Raw genomic sequence first — 17,870 nt, 5'->3', positions numbered from 1 at the left:
CAGTGGGGCAACAACACATGACAACAATGATAAGTTGGCTACAACGAGTAATGCAGTTTTTACTCCGGGCGACTAGACAACCAGAGTTAATGTAATTACTCAAGAAGAAAATGTCGAGCGTGTTTTATTTGTGAAAGGAAAATGCTGAGCATGTTGCAGGCATTTTTAATGGAGGTTGTAAATGTTAAGCTGAGATGTTTAATTGATGTACAGTCTTACCACCCCGGAACACTTGTTTCTTCCGTACTCCAAAACCCAGCAAGAAGCCAAAGATCTTATAAGACACACTAGATCAAGTTTATTCGCATAGAAGGATATTAATTCTTTTCGTTTTGTTTTCCACTAGTGGACCAACAGCACTTGACGACAATGGTAAGTTGGCTACAACGGGTAATCTAGTTTTTACTCCGGCGGCTAGAGAAAATGAGTTAATGAAATAACTCTTAAGAAAATGCCGAGCATGTTTTTTTCTTGGAAAGTAAAATGTCGAGCATGTTGATAAGGCATTTCCAGTGGAGGTTGTAAGCGTTAAGCTGGGATCTTTAATTGATTAACAACCTTACCGCCATGGAACACTTGTTTCTTCTGTACTCCAAAACCCAGCAAGAGATTCTGAGGTTATTTGGCCCAGCTTCTTGTCATTGAGGCGGGCGCGGAACTTAGATAAGGGTTTGATAAATACCGGATGTGGTTCCATTTTGCATTGAATAAGGTAGTGATTGAGAAAATATGTGTTGTTGACAAACAAACATACTATGAGAACTAGGCAAGCTAATTAAGAAAGATGAAATTCTCAGTTTTAGGAAGTGTGGCTTTGTTTGCATCGTGCTTACCCTTAACACTTTCATGGAAGCACTTGTTGAATGACCCAAGTCCTTGGGGTCGAGTGCTTTATTGGCCTGAACAATAGTGTAATAGCATTTAGTTTCATAGTGAAAGTGGATAACCAACTTACCGGATCAAGTCTTTCTAATGGGGAGGTCAATTCAACAAAGAAAGCAGCAAGGCAAATATATCTCAAGAAGCGTGATTCATCAGCATGCGAGGTTCTTCTTCAGCTGCTAAGACAAAGAGTTATTTTCCAATATAAGCTAAATCAAAGGTGTTAAAGCAAATCCAAACCTGGTGTGAATCAGGTCATGATCGACTTCAAAGTTGTGGAATTTGAAATCTAAAAGGGATATTAATTTATTATAAGAACACACAGTTAAAGATGGAATGTGTGTGTGTGTGTCGCATTGTTACAATAAGGCTCTTTATTTATAAAGGGCGTATCATATCAACATAATCGTACAATATTCCTAGTGGTTCCCGAGGGGACCATGTAATGTCGTTATCCATGTATATTCCAGCTATAACCTCTCGTGGTGGTTCACTTTTTCCAGATGTTATGTATGATCTTCTATTTGTCTTTACTTGGTAGATATTATCTCTTCGTCTTGAAATTGTGGATGCGGTGTATTTTGGGTGTTACCCTTACAAGCCTCCCTAGCCGGTCGATGCGAGATTTTGGCCTGGTTCGTCTCACTTGTAGGGATGAGTTTTTTCGATACGGGTACCGAATCGGTAATAGGTTTTGAGTTTTCGGAACCGGTATTTCCTGAATTTTGCATGAAATACCGGTACCGAACCGAACATTTCGGTACCAGTACCAAAAAATTTTGCAATTTTTTATATTGGTATTTTCGGTACCAGTACAATACCGATCACATCTCTACTCACCTGTACTTTTGTCTTTTAGTAGCTTGGTTATGGGTCCCCACCTATTTTGTTTTGTTTTGTCTTTTTTTGTTTTAAGTTTTTTTTATTTGACATGTCTTTCCCGTTTTATGTTAATGTGGGTGTCAATAGGCTTTAGGCTCTTGTGTTCTCTGTTTCTATTAAAAACCTCTTTTATTTCTTTATTTCTTTTTAACCATTTCATTATTCTCCTCCGATTGCCCCCTTTCATTTCTTTGTGATGCAATTTTGAAACAATCAAATGGCTAAACTTTATGATAATCAAAGACAAAAATTCGCTCTAGACTGGAATAGGTCATTTTAAAAATGATCAATCTAATCTAATTCGATTAGTCAAATTTATTCAAGTTAACAAAAGTAGTCGAGCTTATTCGATTTTTGAAAGACTGGAAACCACACAAACATAACCACAAGAACTGTTGCCTATTTAAACCCATTAAAATTTATATTCAAGCCATTACTTATTGCCCTTGGCCGTAATAACAAAAGATTGGTAAATACTAAATAGCCATTTATTCAGCCCAAATTAAAAAGAAAATACATTGGTATCACAAAATACAAACCTAAAGATTTCACTGCAACTGTGAAATATTTATTTTCCACCACACTATAATTAATACTCAAGGTTACAAGATTACAAATGTTGCACACTAAACATCTTATGATGAATCAAAACACCTTTTTTTTTCTAATCATCCAAACAAACCTTCCAATTATAAACCTTAACGTCAAACATCCGGTTTTCTTCAAGCGCACGTTTCAACTGGAGGGCATTTTCGGCATTTTTTGCTAGTAGTAACGCAAACCCTCCACCCCCGGCACCAACAAGCTTGTACCCACAACAATAACTGTCGGCAAAAGTAAAAAGATTATCGACAAACTGGTTACTACAATGAGGATCAAGTTCTTGGTGCAGCCTCCATGTCTCCATCATTATGTCTCCAAGTTTGTCTATGTGGCAGTTCATTAAAGCCTCCCTTCCGGTTCTTGCCAGCTCAGCAAGACGTTTAATGCTTGATATTAGTAAATTATCCCTTTGGAGATACCGAGTTACAACCTTTTGGAGTACTTGGTGTGCAAGCCGAACCTGACCGGTAAAAACGACAAGTAGGCGGTCCTGCAACTCGGTAACTAATTTGGGAGATGACAAAAGCGGGATAACTTGAAGACGCAGGGGTATTCCTGGAAAACTGGTGGTAAATTTTATACCAGGGTATAAACCGCCTATTTGATCCTGCCAGCCACCGCCAGTGCCCATTATCTGTTCAAGTACCAACACAAGTCTAGCAACATTTTCATTACTTTCATCTCCATCAATAAGACGGATAAGCCCTTTCACAACAGCGGCGGATAAAATGCTGGAAGTCCCCAGCCCACTTCCACGAGGTATACGAGCCCATGTTTTGACCCGTAAGCCCATGGATTTCAGGATATTATTATGAACAACACCAGTTACAAGTAAAGCAGACTTCACCAACCGAAACGGGTCGTTATCGTCAAACGGTGGTACAATAGAGGAAATGTTTTGTACGTATAGCTCGTTTGAAGCGTCATCGGTGATTAATAATCCGAGCGTTTGTGTGGTTTCTATAATTGTTCCGATAGGGAGAGAATCGTCCAAAGTTATTGCCATGTTGAGAACGCAGCCTGCTCGTTCTAAGCTCCATGGTGGAGTATCACTCCAACCACCAACGAAGTCAACTCGAACGGGTAACTCAACTTTGACTTTTTTGTGGAAGAAAGTTTGACTTTGACCCGCATGATCATTTACACCATTAGAAGCTGTCTGATTGGAGGATTGAAAGAGATGCTCTGTGAAACAAAGGCAGGAAAACATTCAAAACAATTAGTGACTATATAAGTGTGACTTTTAAAAGTCAAAATAGAATCGTGCTAACCTTTAAAACCATATCTCACTGCTGAAGCAGTTTCATCAGCAACAGCAGCCCATACATGGTGCTCAACTTCAATTGCCTTTTCATGTTTGTTGCATGCACGAAGAAGATCAACCTGCACTTGATAAGCTCGGCTTTTAGGGACAATTTTGGAACTTTTTGACTCAAAATTTGGACATAATTCCAAAAAGTTTGTACATATTTTCTCTCCCGAGTCTTCCACTTGCAAAATTTCTTGACACAACTGAGATAAATTTCTACCAAGCAAACCAAAACTAAGACTCGCTTTAGCAATTTTAGCAGCAAGATCAGCTTGATGATTACTAGAAATTAAACACATTTGTGGGAAATCAATTGATCTATGCAACTCTTCTAAACTGACCCGTTTCGACATTTTCCATAAATTATAAAATCCATCATTTTTCTCATCATTTTCTAACCCCATAAGCCAGTTTGCAAGACGAAGCATATCAAAGTATGCAACAACAGGAAAAACTTTTGCATTCCATAAACATTTCTCTTTAGAACTCCATAAATCCTTTTCATGAATTCCCAAATCTTCTAGAACCTTCTCCCACGGTTTTCCACAAAAAGTACCGTTTTCTGAAAAGGGAATTTTGGGATTATCGTGAAGACCACAATACACGATCACCCGTTCAGTACAGCCTATTAAAGGTACCTCCCAAAGACAATGCCGATCAGGAAGAAGAAAGTTATCAGTTTTTTCTGGTAAATTGACACCAACTACCACAGATAGTGAACCAATTTGTACTCCACTCGAAATTGATGAATCATATATAAGAGAATCATCACCGATCGATACATCAGGTGAAATTTTGCTGGAAATTATAATAGCAGACGATGCGATATCAGACATTGTTGTTGCAGGAATGGAGCAGAGATGCCTACGGCCCACAAGTCTTGAACCGGTCCCACTTAAGTGATCTAAAACTTCACTTGAAGTGCCAAAGTGCAAGAACAACAGATCATCTGCATTCATATTTTAAGAAAATCTTCATAATATTCATTGTGATGATATTATTAAAAGCTTTATGGAATAAGATAATATTAACCGTACAAGCACAATAGCTATACATGGTTTGTTTCCCCAATCTTTTCACCAGTTCTTCACCTAAAGGTCGTGACTTTAACCATTCATGTTTTGCTGGTACCCAAGCTGCTACAAGATCTTCATACAAACTCATCTGAAAAAGTGACATTTTAAGGGTATTATGGTCAATTTAATCAAAAATGAAAAAAATGGAGTTAAAATTTTACCTCTTTTTTAGTATTCACAAGTTGTGAGATCAATGGTTGGCTCGAACAAGAAAGTGTAACAAGATCTTCCCAAGCTTTACCTCTAACCGCTATGATACCAGTATCAAGCAATGTCCTACCATCATCAAGTACTGCATGGTGCTTATTAAGCTCCTGTACACTAGGTTTTTGAAGCAGATTTGCAACAGGATTAACTGAAAAACTTTCATCTGAATCCCCAGTTTTTGATGCCACAATAACACCATGATTGGAGGCGATATCAAGAGTTATGGGAACAGTTATGATGCAGGATGTATCCGGAAGAACCATAGCAGATGCATCAAAACATGGAAGCACATCACCAGTCATGATGAACAGTCCACCTGGATTATATTGGTCACCAACGTAAACAATCTTTTGACTATGTTGATTAATAATATGCTATGATATAAACAAGAAAGTCACCTTCGTTTTTATAAGCTTGTCTGGCACAAGCAGATATTGCAAGTATATGGTCAAAAAGCAAGGGTACGGGTCCATCAGGGTCATCATCTGCAAGATATGGAAGAGGCAAGAAGACTTTCCCCATGGGATTTGCCCATGGGACCCGCTTAGAGTCACCGCCTGCATGCAGCAACAATATATGCTTTTTCCTTAAAAAGTTAATCATTGGTGTAGAAACTTCAGTCTCACAGCTTTCTTGAGGCATATAAGATCCATCATTGCAGCCATTTGCTACCTGCTGAGTATAAATGTTATCCCATTAAAGCCAGCTGCAATGCAGTAGCAAGAATGACGAATCAAACTTCAGGAATTTGACTGAACAAAGGCGCACTTAAAAGAAAGGCTGTAAGCGAATCGAATTGGTCTTGTTCATGTTCGTTCATTAAGCTATTATCGGACATGCGAACGGTTAGTTCACTAAGGATATGAACTTGTTCGTGAACGGTTCACGAACACAAATTAACACAGACATTGTTTTAATTGACTTGGCTAACTGAAAATTGTCAGTGCTAATAGTTCACTACAGCTAGCAAGCTTGTGTTGGTGTGTTTTTATAACAGTCACATTTATATGTTAGATTTACATATAAATTAATCCAGGGTCGTCTCCGAGAATTTAGATACCTCGGCCGAGCTAATATAAAAAGACCCGTAGGCCTTAACAGAAAATTTTTATTCGCTAATGTACATGGATAAAACTTTTATCGATTGATTTATTATTAGCAGAAATCATTCTGAGCATGTAATTATCTCATTAACCATTGCAATAAACCTTATTTTTAACACCAAAAAACATATATATGTAATATGTATAAAAATGTTTGTGCCCCCGAACCTTATGTGCCCCGGCCGATGGTGCGGCTCGCACATCCTCCGAGCCTCCCCTGAATTAATCACAAAATACTCGTATAATAATTGTGCTTAAATTTATATGATAAAATTAGAAAAGCCATTAAAAAACATTAAAAACTTTAATGAACAAACATTAACAAAGATAAACGGCCGTAAACGAACACAATTGAACATTCATAGCCTCTGTGCGTGTTAGTTCATTTAGTTAATCAAAACAGCAACAGCAATGATCATAATTCATATATCCACTGCAACAGATCTACTATGTTTTCTAGAGGTGTTCAACGAATCGAATTCGAATATTCAATTTAATCCAATCAATTTAATTGAAGCTAAATTCTAATTCCAGTCGAAAATCGATTACTGATATAGTATCTTATTTGAATATTAAATAAATTCTAATCAAATTAATCTAATCTAATCGAATATTAAATTACCCGACTCGAACCGAATTGAATTACTCAAATCATAAAATACTGAAGCTAGAATCTAATTCGAAGCTGAATTCGAAATTCAATTACCTGAGAACTCTTATAATGCTTCGCTAACGCGAGAACAGCATTGAGAGTGGCCGCACCCGACCCGATCCGCATCCCATCCGGGTCGGGTACAGCAAGAGTAACAGTGGAGTCCGAGATCCGGCCCATCCGTACAGCTCGTTTGAGTTGCCATTCATACAGTGCTGCTTGCTCCGGGCTAGCGGCAGTTAAAAGAATAGCGTCCCATGTCGGAACCCTAGACGGCGAACGAACCGATAAACGTAACCGGTACCATGACTTTCTTAATACTGATTCCAAGTCTAAATGTTTGCTCATGGTTTCAGTGGTTTGAATTTGATGGTTGATTCAGTGATTGATTGCCTGATTGCTGATATTTGAATTGGGAAATATGTCGGTGGTGATGATAAATTGATAATTACACGTTTGTTTTGACTGTTTGAGAGTGAGTTGCAAAAACTGAAAACTAGAAGGTAATAAAAATAATATTATGGCTTAGCCCGGGTTCGAACCGGAGACCTTCAGTGTGTTAGACTGACGTGATAACCAACTACACCACGAAACCTGTTTGATATAATTTCTAACTTAACCGCTGTTAGATGCATTGTACTTTTTGTTGGTGAACTATTTTGTTGATCGAAACCGAACCGAAAATTGCTAATCTGGTTTTTAGTGATCTCGGTCAACTGGATATAACCAGTGTTGTAAAAATCACTGGTCGGCAGTCGGACGATGGGGTAGGGACTAACAATTAATCGGATCAAACTTTAATGTATATTTTTCATTTTTTTATATACATGCACACATTTTTATATGTAATTTTCAGTTTACATACACAAACATATTTTGCCTGGAATCTCATTGGAAACCGCTAGTTTTTGCTCTAATCTAGCGGGGAAACCGCTGATTTTGGTCAGAATCTTGTCGGAAACCGCCGATTTTAGCCAGATTTGACCGTAATTAGCCAACTACCTCAAAATTAATCAGTGAAGCGGGGACTAACAATTAATTGGGGATTAATGGTGCCTAGTTGGGATTTTTGCTACACTGGACATGACCGGACCATTCGTATTTTTATATATTTTGTATCTTGATTTCATGTCTTTCATGTTTTATACCTCTTCGTAATGTATTTATATCTCCATTTCGTATTCTCTTGATATCGATGAGTGAGAAAGGGATTCATTTCATGTATAAATTTTAGCATAAGTTTGATTTCGGTTATTGACCAATATTAACCAAATCAAAAATCAACAAACTAACCAATGCTTAATTCAGCCCTTAATTTTTGGGTTTCTTGTTGGAGGGTTTATTGTTATAGATAAGGTATTGTTATAGTCTTATAGAAAAGGTATTGGATATTGATCGTAGAATATAATGCCTTGTTGATTCAACATAAGTACGTGTTACCAAATACAATTTATTTTTTGAAATCGTGAAGAAGAAGATTAGTGAACCAACTTTATTATATGAATAAAGAATTAAAATACTAATTGAACCAGACACCTTGAGGTTCTATTGTGACAAAACCAAGTATAATGTCATTTTATGACTATTGCTACTTATGTATTATTACTGCAAGGAAAGTAATTCTATGGTCCTAATTAGGATATACTAGCACATATAACTTGAAGATATAATCTGTTTTATATCAAGTAACTAATTTTATTGTTTTTTATATGTTTTGTGTTTATATTTAACAAGCCACTTTAGTTTTTTGTTGAAACAAATCAGAAACCTAAAATATACAAACTAATGGACCATACTTATGAAGTAAAAACTAAAATCTTGATATGAAGGAGGTACAAATTAAATCACTATTCACCACCAACACCAGAAAGTTCAAACACAAGGCTAGCCAAACCAAACAACTCCAAAACCTACACATTAAACATAAAAACTAATGCAGGCGAACAGAAGTCGAAATATGCAGTGTATCAAGTCTCCATCCGCATGCCAATTTCCGATCGCTACAGTCTCTCAGCTTCTTGACCTTCTAACAGGCGACCGACTGTAAGGGAGACATAAACAAGTTCAGCACACAATTATTATGTGAAATCCTCATCTAATGTTTTTTTTTCCAAATAAAATACAACAAAAATATATTACCTGCAGTATCTCCCATAAGCCGGGCTCTTTCGCCTGTCGTAGGATGGCCCGTCATACTTATCATACACTGGGCTACGAGCCCGCCCATAATCAGGACTTGGTCTACCTCTCCTATAAGGACTCAGTGACCTATAAGGACTATCTCCCCGCCTCCCGTAATCTCTTTTGGGGCTCCTTGAGCGGGACCCTCTCTCACCGTCATCCCTTAGAGCATACTCCACTGATACCACTCTATCCAGTATTTTACTGCGATTAAAGAAAATAACTATTAACTAATGGTGGTTTTTAAAAACTTGAATCAAAATAAAGTTAAAAAAAAACAAATGTACAAAGTACAAACCTCATGTGTGTACACTCGAGAGCTTTTGTAGCCTCTTCTTGCGTTTCAAACTGCACAAACGCAAAGTTGCGACGGATGCGAACATTAAGAACCTTTCCATACGGCTCAAAGTGGCGCTCAATGTCATGAACCCTTGTGCGAACCGGGTCAAAATTTATTATGAACAATGTTTTAGTTGGTCTCTGGTTCGCCACTGACTTTGACCCATCACGGTTTCGATTGCGCTCACCCTGCAACATGTCATTTTCATATCAGAATCCTTTATGTTATACTAAGTACTAGCACTACAAAGCAACAATAAATGGCGTTTCATGTCATACCCGAGCCCATTCCACAGACAGCCTGCGCCTATCGTATCCAAACGAGGAGTTATCAAGAGCATGAATAGCGTCTTCAGCATCACGTTCATCTTCAAAGTAAATAAACGCATATCCTGCAAGAAGAATAAAGTAAGGCATCTAATAAAATATTAGCCAGAATTTTTTAATGATTTCACAAGCGATATGCATCTCTTCCATCACTAACTAAATAAAGTTACAAAACCTGCAAATATGTAGAGAGGCCTTGCAAGATCAAGTAAATCAAGATGATGGTCATGGAACTATTTAAGACTAAACTCGTTTCTCAAGTGCTAACTGCTAAGTGTGCTTCATCATTTAGACAGCATGTGTTCAGAAATAGAAGACATGGCAAGATAGAACATAAGCCCTTTAGGACAAGTGATGTTAGGCGTGACATGCAATGATGTAAGTGATTTGAATGGATGAAAGGTGGAAGGATTCCATCCGTTAGTGGAAAGAGAGTGATGATGCATGCTCTTTTTCCTTTAGTTGATTGTTCCTGCGTCAAAATAAACACTTAAAAAACGCCGTCCCCATAGTAATTTAAACTTGGCGGTCTCCCATTATTGCCCCCAAGGGATCATGCCTGAATATACACAATACAAAAGTATATGCACATCGACGAATCAGTGTTTTACAGTCAATTATAGTCTAATTTAGACTATCCCCATTCACAAACCAACCAAACCCAACTTTCTACACTCATTAGCAACCCAATCAACACTATTTTTATTAAATAAATATAATTTATAATTGCTGTTTTTTATTAGAAGTGACTGAAAATATATAAAATAATAACTTTATATAAATATTAACTACATACATAATTTTAAAATAATAAATATATATATATATACATTTGTATTCATCAAACAGACTAATACTTATTTTATGTTAATACAAACTCTGTGTTTAAAAAAGATTTATACCAGTGTGTTAACGAAAAAAACTGAACAAGACTATGTTTTTAGATTTTTTTTTAAGAACTTAATTATTAAAAAATTACTAGGAAAAAACAATATTATAATTAAATATAATTAGTGTGAAAGAAAAATAAATAAAAAGGTCTATGGAAATGCGACATGTGGCTATGTGATGGTTTGCAAACTAGTTTGGTGGGACAAACGATTTGCTTCTTTAATTTTTTTATTTTTTAATTTTCCAAATAGTGAAACAAACCATGGATGGTTTGCTAATAAAAGTGGTCTTACAACTGCAACTAGACCATTTAAAACATGAAATACATCAACAATAGTCACCTGTCCAAATAAAATTCGGTTACCCAAAAAATCAAGCAACCAGCAAAAACAAAGTGGTTGCTTGCATTGACTATGTTTCAAAAACATATAAATGTTGGAATCCATTAGCAAGCCAGCCCAAAAAGATATAAGCAGGCTAAGCTCATAATCATTGATCTCTAAACTTTTCTATAAATATTGGAATCCATAAGTTTCATCAAGAACCAAACAAAGAAAGGAGCCTTGTAATGTGACCTACACACAAGGGCCTAACAATAGGTCATATCATGGAGGTTAAATTCCAAAATAAACTCTTTACATCAAATATTAAATAAATAAAAACTTTATTGTTCCTAACTTGTAATCTCGTTTTGCAAAATCACCCACAAATACTTTCTAACACTATCTTCTAAACTTTCAAGTGAATGTTCTTTTGAAACGGATACTGTAATAGATATTGCTATCTTAAGTATTGAATCAGAAAATTATTTTAATCGACTTAATAAGAAGCGCCAATAACTATGAAAAATTGAAGGTGTTTCAACCACGATAACATTGGTTGGTACCAATCTCGATAATGATTCTCCTACGAACTATCGGAATAGAACGTACATACACAACCCAATAAAAGATGTGCATCGATGAATCTATGTTTTACAGTCAATTATAGTCTACTTTGTAACTGCAACTGGGTCATTTAAAGCACAAAATACATCAACAATAGTTACCTATCCAAATAAAGATTGGTAACTCAAAAGATAGAGAAACCAGCAAAACAAAGTGGTTGCTTTTGTAACCTTGGCAAACTTGAAGAATTAACTATATTTCAACAGCATATAAAAGCAAGCCAGCCTATGACAGAGATAAGTCTGCAAAGCTCATAAAATAATTGATCTCTAACTATTGGAATCCATAAGTTCATCAAGAACCAAATAAACAAAGTAGCCATTGTTAATGTGACCATAACACAAGGACCTAAATTAAAAAAGAAGCCATCTAGTGCCATTTTTTTACAACGATCGTCAAATCATGGAGCTTAAGCATAGTTGTCAATAGCGACAAGCAACCTATATGCTACGTAGCGATAGCAATGAAATAGCGGCTGCTATTCCACGTTTAGCGATAACATAGAAAAATATAAAAAAAAATAATAGATAGGGTTTTCATAGACAAAAGATCAGTTTTAAGGTGGAACTGTTGAAAAAACACCCTGATTGTCGTTAAAAATGGTATTTTTATCAAGGAAGAGAATAAATAAAAACAAAAATTCCCTTAGTGTAGCTAAAAACGTAATTTTTATCAAGAAAAAAACAAATAACAAAAAACCCCTAAATGCCGCTATTTCCTTGCTAGATGACCGCTAAACAGAGAATGGCAGAATGTTGGCGCGCGCTCCATAGCGTGCACTATCGGCACTACTGACAACTATGAGCTTAAGTTGACAAAACATTGTAATCCATGAGCAAAAGCATCTACAGAACACCGAACCGATTTTTTTAGTCCAGTGCCTCTCGGTATCTAACCTTTAATAATAAACATGAAAATCGAGTACTGGTAGTATTCTGTAAAAAAATTCTCATCTAAATTAGGGACCCTAATCCTAACAAACTTAAGGCCATATTTAAAACTCATGCATCAAAATATTAAATTAAGTAAATTAAATTCTTCCACAAATATTTTATAATTATAGCCCTAGCTTCTAAACTACTAACCAAATGGAATGTATATAAATAAACAATCCATACATACATACCAGATTTCATATCAACACGTTCAACTCTTCCATATCTGCCGAACAATTTCTCCAGATCCGACTCACGCGTCTCGTACTCGAAGTTACCACAGAAAACCGGCTTCATTCTCTTCTCTTCTCACACAAATTAACTTATCAATGAACCAATACATACAACTGATCAGTAATAATAATAATAATAGACGATTGATTGAATATAATTAGGGTTTGAAGATGAAGAATTTACCTTGGATGGATTGTTTGACGAGAGAGACTGAAAGGAGGTTATTTTATATACGCAAATGGATGTTAACCAAACCACGTGGCGTGTATATTGGCCGTTGATCTGGTAGGTTCAGTTTACTTTAATGGGCTAGATGGATACCCAATTTGCTGATTCAATGGTGGGCCTGCTAGCTATAATATCAAGTGATCAACCAGATCCTGTGAGCCTTTTGATGGAGGAGTGGTTTAACTCGTAGAGGCGGGGTATTTTCAGGAATCTGAATCGGTTAGGGACTGGTTTCGGGTATCGTTAACATAAGTAAAAAACCAGGTTGGGTGGGAACCGTTTCGGGTATTAGCCCGGCTTTTCCTGGTTTTTTTCGGGTTTCGAGTAGGGTCGGTCCAGCTTTTGACGGGGTAAAGATGGAACCGGTTCCGCCGGGTCACGGTCGGGTATGGCTCCTGGGAGAAACCCAATACCAGGTCAGGTTGGGTACGACTAGGAACTAGGTATTTTGTGCGCCTCTAGTTTAACATTAGAGCATCATACAGACAGAGACCCACCAACGTTGTGTAGTCATGAGTCACGGCAGATTTAGCATAGGCGTTACATCTCTACTTTCTTGGTGAATTATATTTTTAGGGTACTACTACATTTTCTTCTTTCAAGCTACCTCTGAACAAACATTTTTTAGTTTGTGGCCCTACGCTATGCCTTGGTTTATTTTCTAGATCCGCGATTGTTACGAGTTATAGCGTTCATAATAATAATGCAGTTTTGGATGTTTTGGACGGTTTGAAAAGAGATATTATAATGAGGAGAGGGGTTGGAGTGAGGACACATATTTTGAGCGTGCTATGGTTATGAGAAAAGCGAATCCTTGCCAGGGGTAGTTATGTGTTTACGTGGTCACAAAATGACATGTTAGCCACCATGTATGGATCACGGCGCATGCATATAAGGGATCTTCGCAGTCTTTTGGCTCGCGTCCTCCATTGCTAAGGAAGCCTCGCATTTATATATCACTCCAAAGTTTGTTCACTCACCTATGTGATACAAGTTTTCATTTTTCTCCTTTCAAGTCTCATTCATTTAGCTTATTATGGGTCACGGCGTAAGCTTATAAGGACATCCTTTAGCTCGTCGCGAAGCACTAATTAAGGAGAACGCAAACCCTTAAATAGTTTTAGTTACATGAATCATAAAAAAAAATATTGTTATATATGCTCAGCTAAAAAAATCACATCTTAAAACAATCTTCATGACCTGTTGCGAGTGCCGAGTCCTTTAAAATTACTTGTACCCACCTCACCGATTGTCTTTAATAGTCGGCGATTACATACATTTAACAACTAATTCGGAAGTCAAAACTAAATGAGACAAGTGTTATTACATAAGCAGCAAAAGTAGTTCATAAAATCTTTTCATTCATTTCAATATTTAGTTTCATAAAAAAACATGCTGTATAGTACATAAACAAAGACATGACCGAGAACAGGTCACTGTTTCATTTATGTCCGCCCATGACAAAAAAATAATTACAATCCGGTTCAATGGTTTGGTGAGCATTAACTTTCAAGATTTATTTTGTAGCAACTAGACTAATGTTGCATAAATGTTACCAACCAAGAGATCAACGAAACTCATCTTGCTCGTTACATATTCTTCTCATCACTCTCCCCGAAATCGCCTTTAGAGTTTAGCATTGTACCATCTCATCATCTTGGGTTGTCACCTTCATGATGAATACCGCCCGAGAAACTTCATATATTCTCTCTTACTTGATCCAGATCAGCAGGGGCGGTTCAACTGACCTAAAGCTAAATACTGCAACTAGCAGAAAGTGGACCAAAAAAGTAAAGATGGCATAGATATGTACTTTAGTACCTTTTAGCTATGTAAAACTAGGGGTGTGTGTGGTGTGGCTCGGTGCAGTTTTTGACTAAAACCGAACCGAAAACCAAAATTTCGGTTTTATGATTTTTTTAAAACTGTTCGGTTTCGGTTTTAGGTTTTTGGGTTTCGGTTTGGTTTTGGATTCGGTTTTGCTACTCGAGTCAAAACTTTTTGGGCCAAAAAGAAAAAAGTTGACCCAAGATATTGAAATTGGGCATGATATTTTTTTTCTTTAAACTAATAATTAATAGAATGTTGAATATTTGGACTTCAAATATTAAAAGCTAATAAAAGATACATTTAAACTCAAAATTAAAAATCAAAACTAAAAATGCATGTATTATTAGTTATTATCCATATGTAGAAACCAAATATATTTGTTATTAACCATATGTTAAAACTAAACAAATAGTCATCGGTAGATTTTGTTTTAGTGGTTACGGTTAAGATATTATGATTAGTTTCATTTTTTTGTTATTTTGGTGCGGTTCGGTTTTTTCGGTTCTTAACAATATACAAAACCGAACCAAAACCAATATTTCGGTTTTTGCTAAAGTTCAAAACCGAACCACTGGTTTCTAATTCGGTTTGGTTTTTTCAGTTCGGTTTATTTGGGTTTTTCGGTTTCGATTCGGCTTTTTCGGTTTTATGCACACCCCTATGTAAACTTTGGTTGATGGACCTTGTAGTTGTCAAATACCATTATATAAAAACATACGTAATCTTATTACCATATATAACACATGTAGGATTGACATCTAAGAAGCAGAGTTGACCGATATCGAACTAACAACAGCTTCTCTCTTCTTACTAACATTACTACCAAACTTGGTTACAAGAAGTTGCCAAACATCTGAATCAATCAGTTCTCTACACATATCCATATCAAGCACTTTCATTACTCGCACTTCATCCCCAGCTTCACACAGACCCGTAAGTAACACAGAATAAGTCGTTTTATTCGGCAAACACTTTTTATCCAACATCTCCTCTAGAATCTTAACCCCTTCCTTCGCATTACCGCCTTTACAAAACCCTTTAATCAACATATTATAAGTAAACGCGTTTGGAACACACCCCTTTTCCACCATATCATCCCATAACCTACCCGCTTCACATAACTCTCCCGTTTCACACATACCACCAATCAGTGTATCATATGTCATAACACTTGGAATTGAACTCTTTTCAAATTCATCAAACAACTTTCTAGCTTCCCAAATCTTACCCTTTTTACACAACCAATGTATAAGCGTACTCGATATTGCGTTATCGGGAGTGCAATTCTTCCTTAAAAGCTTTTTCCATAGTTCACACGCGTCCTCAACTTTCCCGACTTCACACAAAACATCAATCAATCTACAACAAAGAGCAGAATTTGGTACATATTTATTTTCAAGCATATCATCTAATAAACTTAAAGCTTCCCCGGGCTTTTTTCTCTTTGCAAAAGGCTTCAATCATAACACCATAAGTAACGTCATTAGGGTCCACTTTATTATCCACCATATCATCCATTACTCTCACAGCATCAATCAATCTCCCCTGCTTACAAAACCCGTCCATTAAAATCGTGTATGTTGTGGCATCGGGAGTCCACCCTCTATCGAGAATCTGGTCAAACATCCTCTTTGCACCCACCATATCTCCTTTGGACACATACGCTCCTAATATAGTGGTGTAAGTCACAACATTTGGTACCATTCCCATTGCAGGCATTTCATCTAAAACCTTGAGTGCGCCTTCTATATCGCTTTTTTTACAAAATGCTTTCAGAAGAATGTTGCAAGTGAAGACATTTGGTATGATATTGAACTTCTTTTGACTATTTTTGAACAAAGCATGCACCAGCTCATATTTTCGGTTCTGAATCAAAACGTTTAGAAGCGTGTTTAAAGTCCGTACGGATTTCGTGACACCAAAGTCATCAATCCGCAAGAATATGCGTAAAGAATCCTTAGGACGGCTAGCGAGCCCGTAATTACGTAAGACATCGATGAAAAGATTCTCCCCACACTTGATGTTTGACTTTTGTAACTGAGAAAGAAGAGTTACATATGATAATAACAAAATTATTCTCCCCACTCCATCATCCGAGCACGAGAAAGCTTGTGGATGATGGAGTGGTAGGTTTCGTAATTATGTTCAAATCCCGGGTGGTATTTACCAGCATGGTCAAAGATTTGAAGGGCAAGGTCAAGGTTTTGTTGGCGGGTGATGATGGATGCAAGACGTTTAGGGTAGAGCTTTTGGGGCCAGGGTTTGATTGGAGGAGTTACAGTGTAGGATTTAAGAAGTTGGGATTTGGACTCGATGGCGGAGAGATGGTGGTGGGACGGGTGGGCGGCAAAGGGATCTTCAGAGGAGTTGGTGATGGATTAGTGGCGGAGATGATAGATCTTTCTAGCTGCTTTTGAGATTTGTGAGTCCATCATCATCTTCATTGGCTGAACCATCTGGTGTGTGTAACAAATATAAAATTAAACAATATAGAAGCATGCATTCGAAAACAACAATAGATTGGTTAAGAACACCACCACCTCATAATGTCAAACTAAGCCTTCAATCGTTCATAACATATATCAAAATTAAACCTACATTTTTTCTCGTCAAGTCAGAACTTATTTTATTACCGGTTTTATATACTCGTTCTTGCTTCCATTTAATAAATCAAATTGTGAGGAGGATTAACCATATTCCATCTTTGGTTTTTTATTTCCTTCTTTACGACTCATGTTCAGTTTCATCCATTTGTTATTTTTCCTGTAAACGAGACTTAAAAATGTTGTTTCACTGAATTAACACAAAACATTCAAAGTTCATAGTTAACAAGGAGGAGCAAGTATTGAGTAGGTAGCTACAGAGACGGGAAGACGGGTCATTTAGTTACTAACCATACGAGAAAAAATGGTTATTATAAAACTGGAAGTATGAATAAGATGCCATGTTTGTCACCATTTCGCAATCTGTTCTAATGAAGTAAATAGTTTTTTTTTCTTTCGTTTGACAACGCATATACATGAATAATAAGCATTCTATATACTCTACATAAGCAGTTCCTATCTTGATGGCAAAAAAAAAGTATAAATAGAATATTAACAATTACAATTCAATTATGATCTATAAATCTTTAGTGCAAGCAAAAAAATATTATTAATTACCACAACTTACCGTATAATGTTATGCAGTTGAACTTTGTAAACGAAAACAAGTTGCGTAGAGACGACACCAAACTGCTGATATC

General features: G+C 36.6%; 2 protein-coding genes, 1 non-coding gene and 1 pseudogene across 5 annotated transcripts; all 4 read right to left on the bottom strand.

Moving 5' to 3' along the window:
• Window positions 1-2,239: 2,239 nt before the first annotated feature.
• On the bottom strand, window positions 2,240-7,148 carry LOC143630730 (bifunctional fucokinase/GDP-fucose pyrophosphorylase-like). Of its 2 annotated transcripts, none has more exons than XM_077099656.1 (6): window positions 6,769-7,148; window positions 5,358-5,631; window positions 4,914-5,275; window positions 4,714-4,840; window positions 3,639-4,625; window positions 2,240-3,552 (listed from the first exon to the last, which is right to left on the bottom strand). In XM_077099656.1, exons 1-6 carry the CDS (start codon window positions 7,060-7,062, stop codon window positions 2,429-2,431), a joined length of 3,168 nt encoding a protein of 1,055 aa, XP_076955771.1. In that variant the 5' UTR covers window positions 7,063-7,148; the 3' UTR covers window positions 2,240-2,428. The 2 variants fall into 2 exon arrangements, with proteins under 2 accessions (XP_076955771.1, XP_076955772.1); XM_077099657.1 differs by having other exon boundaries at window positions 5,358-5,665; window positions 6,769-6,944.
• An 87-nt stretch (window positions 7,149-7,235) lies between these two features.
• Window positions 7,236-7,309, bottom strand: TRNAV-AAC (transfer RNA valine (anticodon AAC)). The gene has a single exon. It is a non-coding gene; the product is annotated as a tRNA-Val (tRNA).
• Window positions 7,310-8,551: 1,242 nt separating this feature from the next.
• Window positions 8,552-12,772, bottom strand: LOC143630646 (serine/arginine-rich splicing factor RS31-like). The gene is made up of 6 exons (XM_077099611.1): window positions 12,753-12,772; window positions 12,526-12,670; window positions 9,514-9,626; window positions 9,194-9,423; window positions 8,854-9,099; window positions 8,552-8,755 (listed from the first exon to the last, which is right to left on the bottom strand). The coding sequence occupies exons 2-6, from the start codon at window positions 12,629-12,631 to the stop codon at window positions 8,725-8,727; spliced, it is 726 nt and encodes a 241-aa protein (XP_076955726.1). The 5' UTR covers window positions 12,632-12,670; window positions 12,753-12,772; the 3' UTR covers window positions 8,552-8,724.
• An 822-nt stretch (window positions 12,773-13,594) lies between these two features.
• Window positions 13,595-17,139, bottom strand: LOC143630729 (uncharacterized; annotated as a pseudogene). The gene is made up of 2 exons (XR_013153229.1): window positions 15,358-17,139; window positions 13,595-14,557 (listed from the first exon to the last, which is right to left on the bottom strand). The product of XR_013153229.1 is annotated as an uncharacterized LOC143630729 (transcript).
• Window positions 17,140-17,870: the final 731 nt, after the last annotated feature.

This window comes from Bidens hawaiensis, unplaced genomic scaffold (assembly GCF_021521415.1).
Source record: "Bidens hawaiensis isolate Kalapana, Puna unplaced genomic scaffold, B.hawaiensis_p1.1 tig00005780_1, whole genome shotgun sequence".
Lineage (NCBI taxonomy): Eukaryota > Viridiplantae > Streptophyta > Magnoliopsida > Asterales > Asteraceae > Bidens > Bidens hawaiensis.
Note: the sequence above shows the minus strand (reverse complement) of the source record. Positions and strands in the feature narration are given on the sequence as shown.

Bases quoted from the DNA above. Each gene is read 5' to 3' on its own strand.
- LOC143630730 (XM_077099656.1), bottom strand. From the start codon at position 7,062: ATGAGCAAACATTTAGACTTGGAATCAGTATTAAGAAAGTCATGGTAC. The intron at 5,632-6,768 runs GTAATTGAATTT...TATACTCAGCAG, and splicing joins AGCATTATAAGAGTTCTCAG to GTAGCAAATGGCTGCAATGA. The intron at 4,626-4,713 runs GTACGGTTAATA...ATATGAATGCAG, and splicing joins CATGTATAGCTATTGTGCTT to ATGATCTGTTGTTCTTGCAC.
- LOC143630646 (XM_077099611.1), bottom strand. From the start codon at position 12,631: ATGAAGCCGGTTTTCTGTGGTAACTTCGAGTACGAGACGCGTGAGTCG. The intron at 9,627-12,525 runs GTATGTATGTAT...TTCTTCTTGCAG, and splicing joins ACGTGTTGATATGAAATCTG to GATATGCGTTTATTTACTTT. The intron at 9,100-9,193 runs GTTTGTACTTTG...CTTTAATCGCAG, and splicing joins CTCGAGTGTACACACATGAG to TAAAATACTGGATAGAGTGG.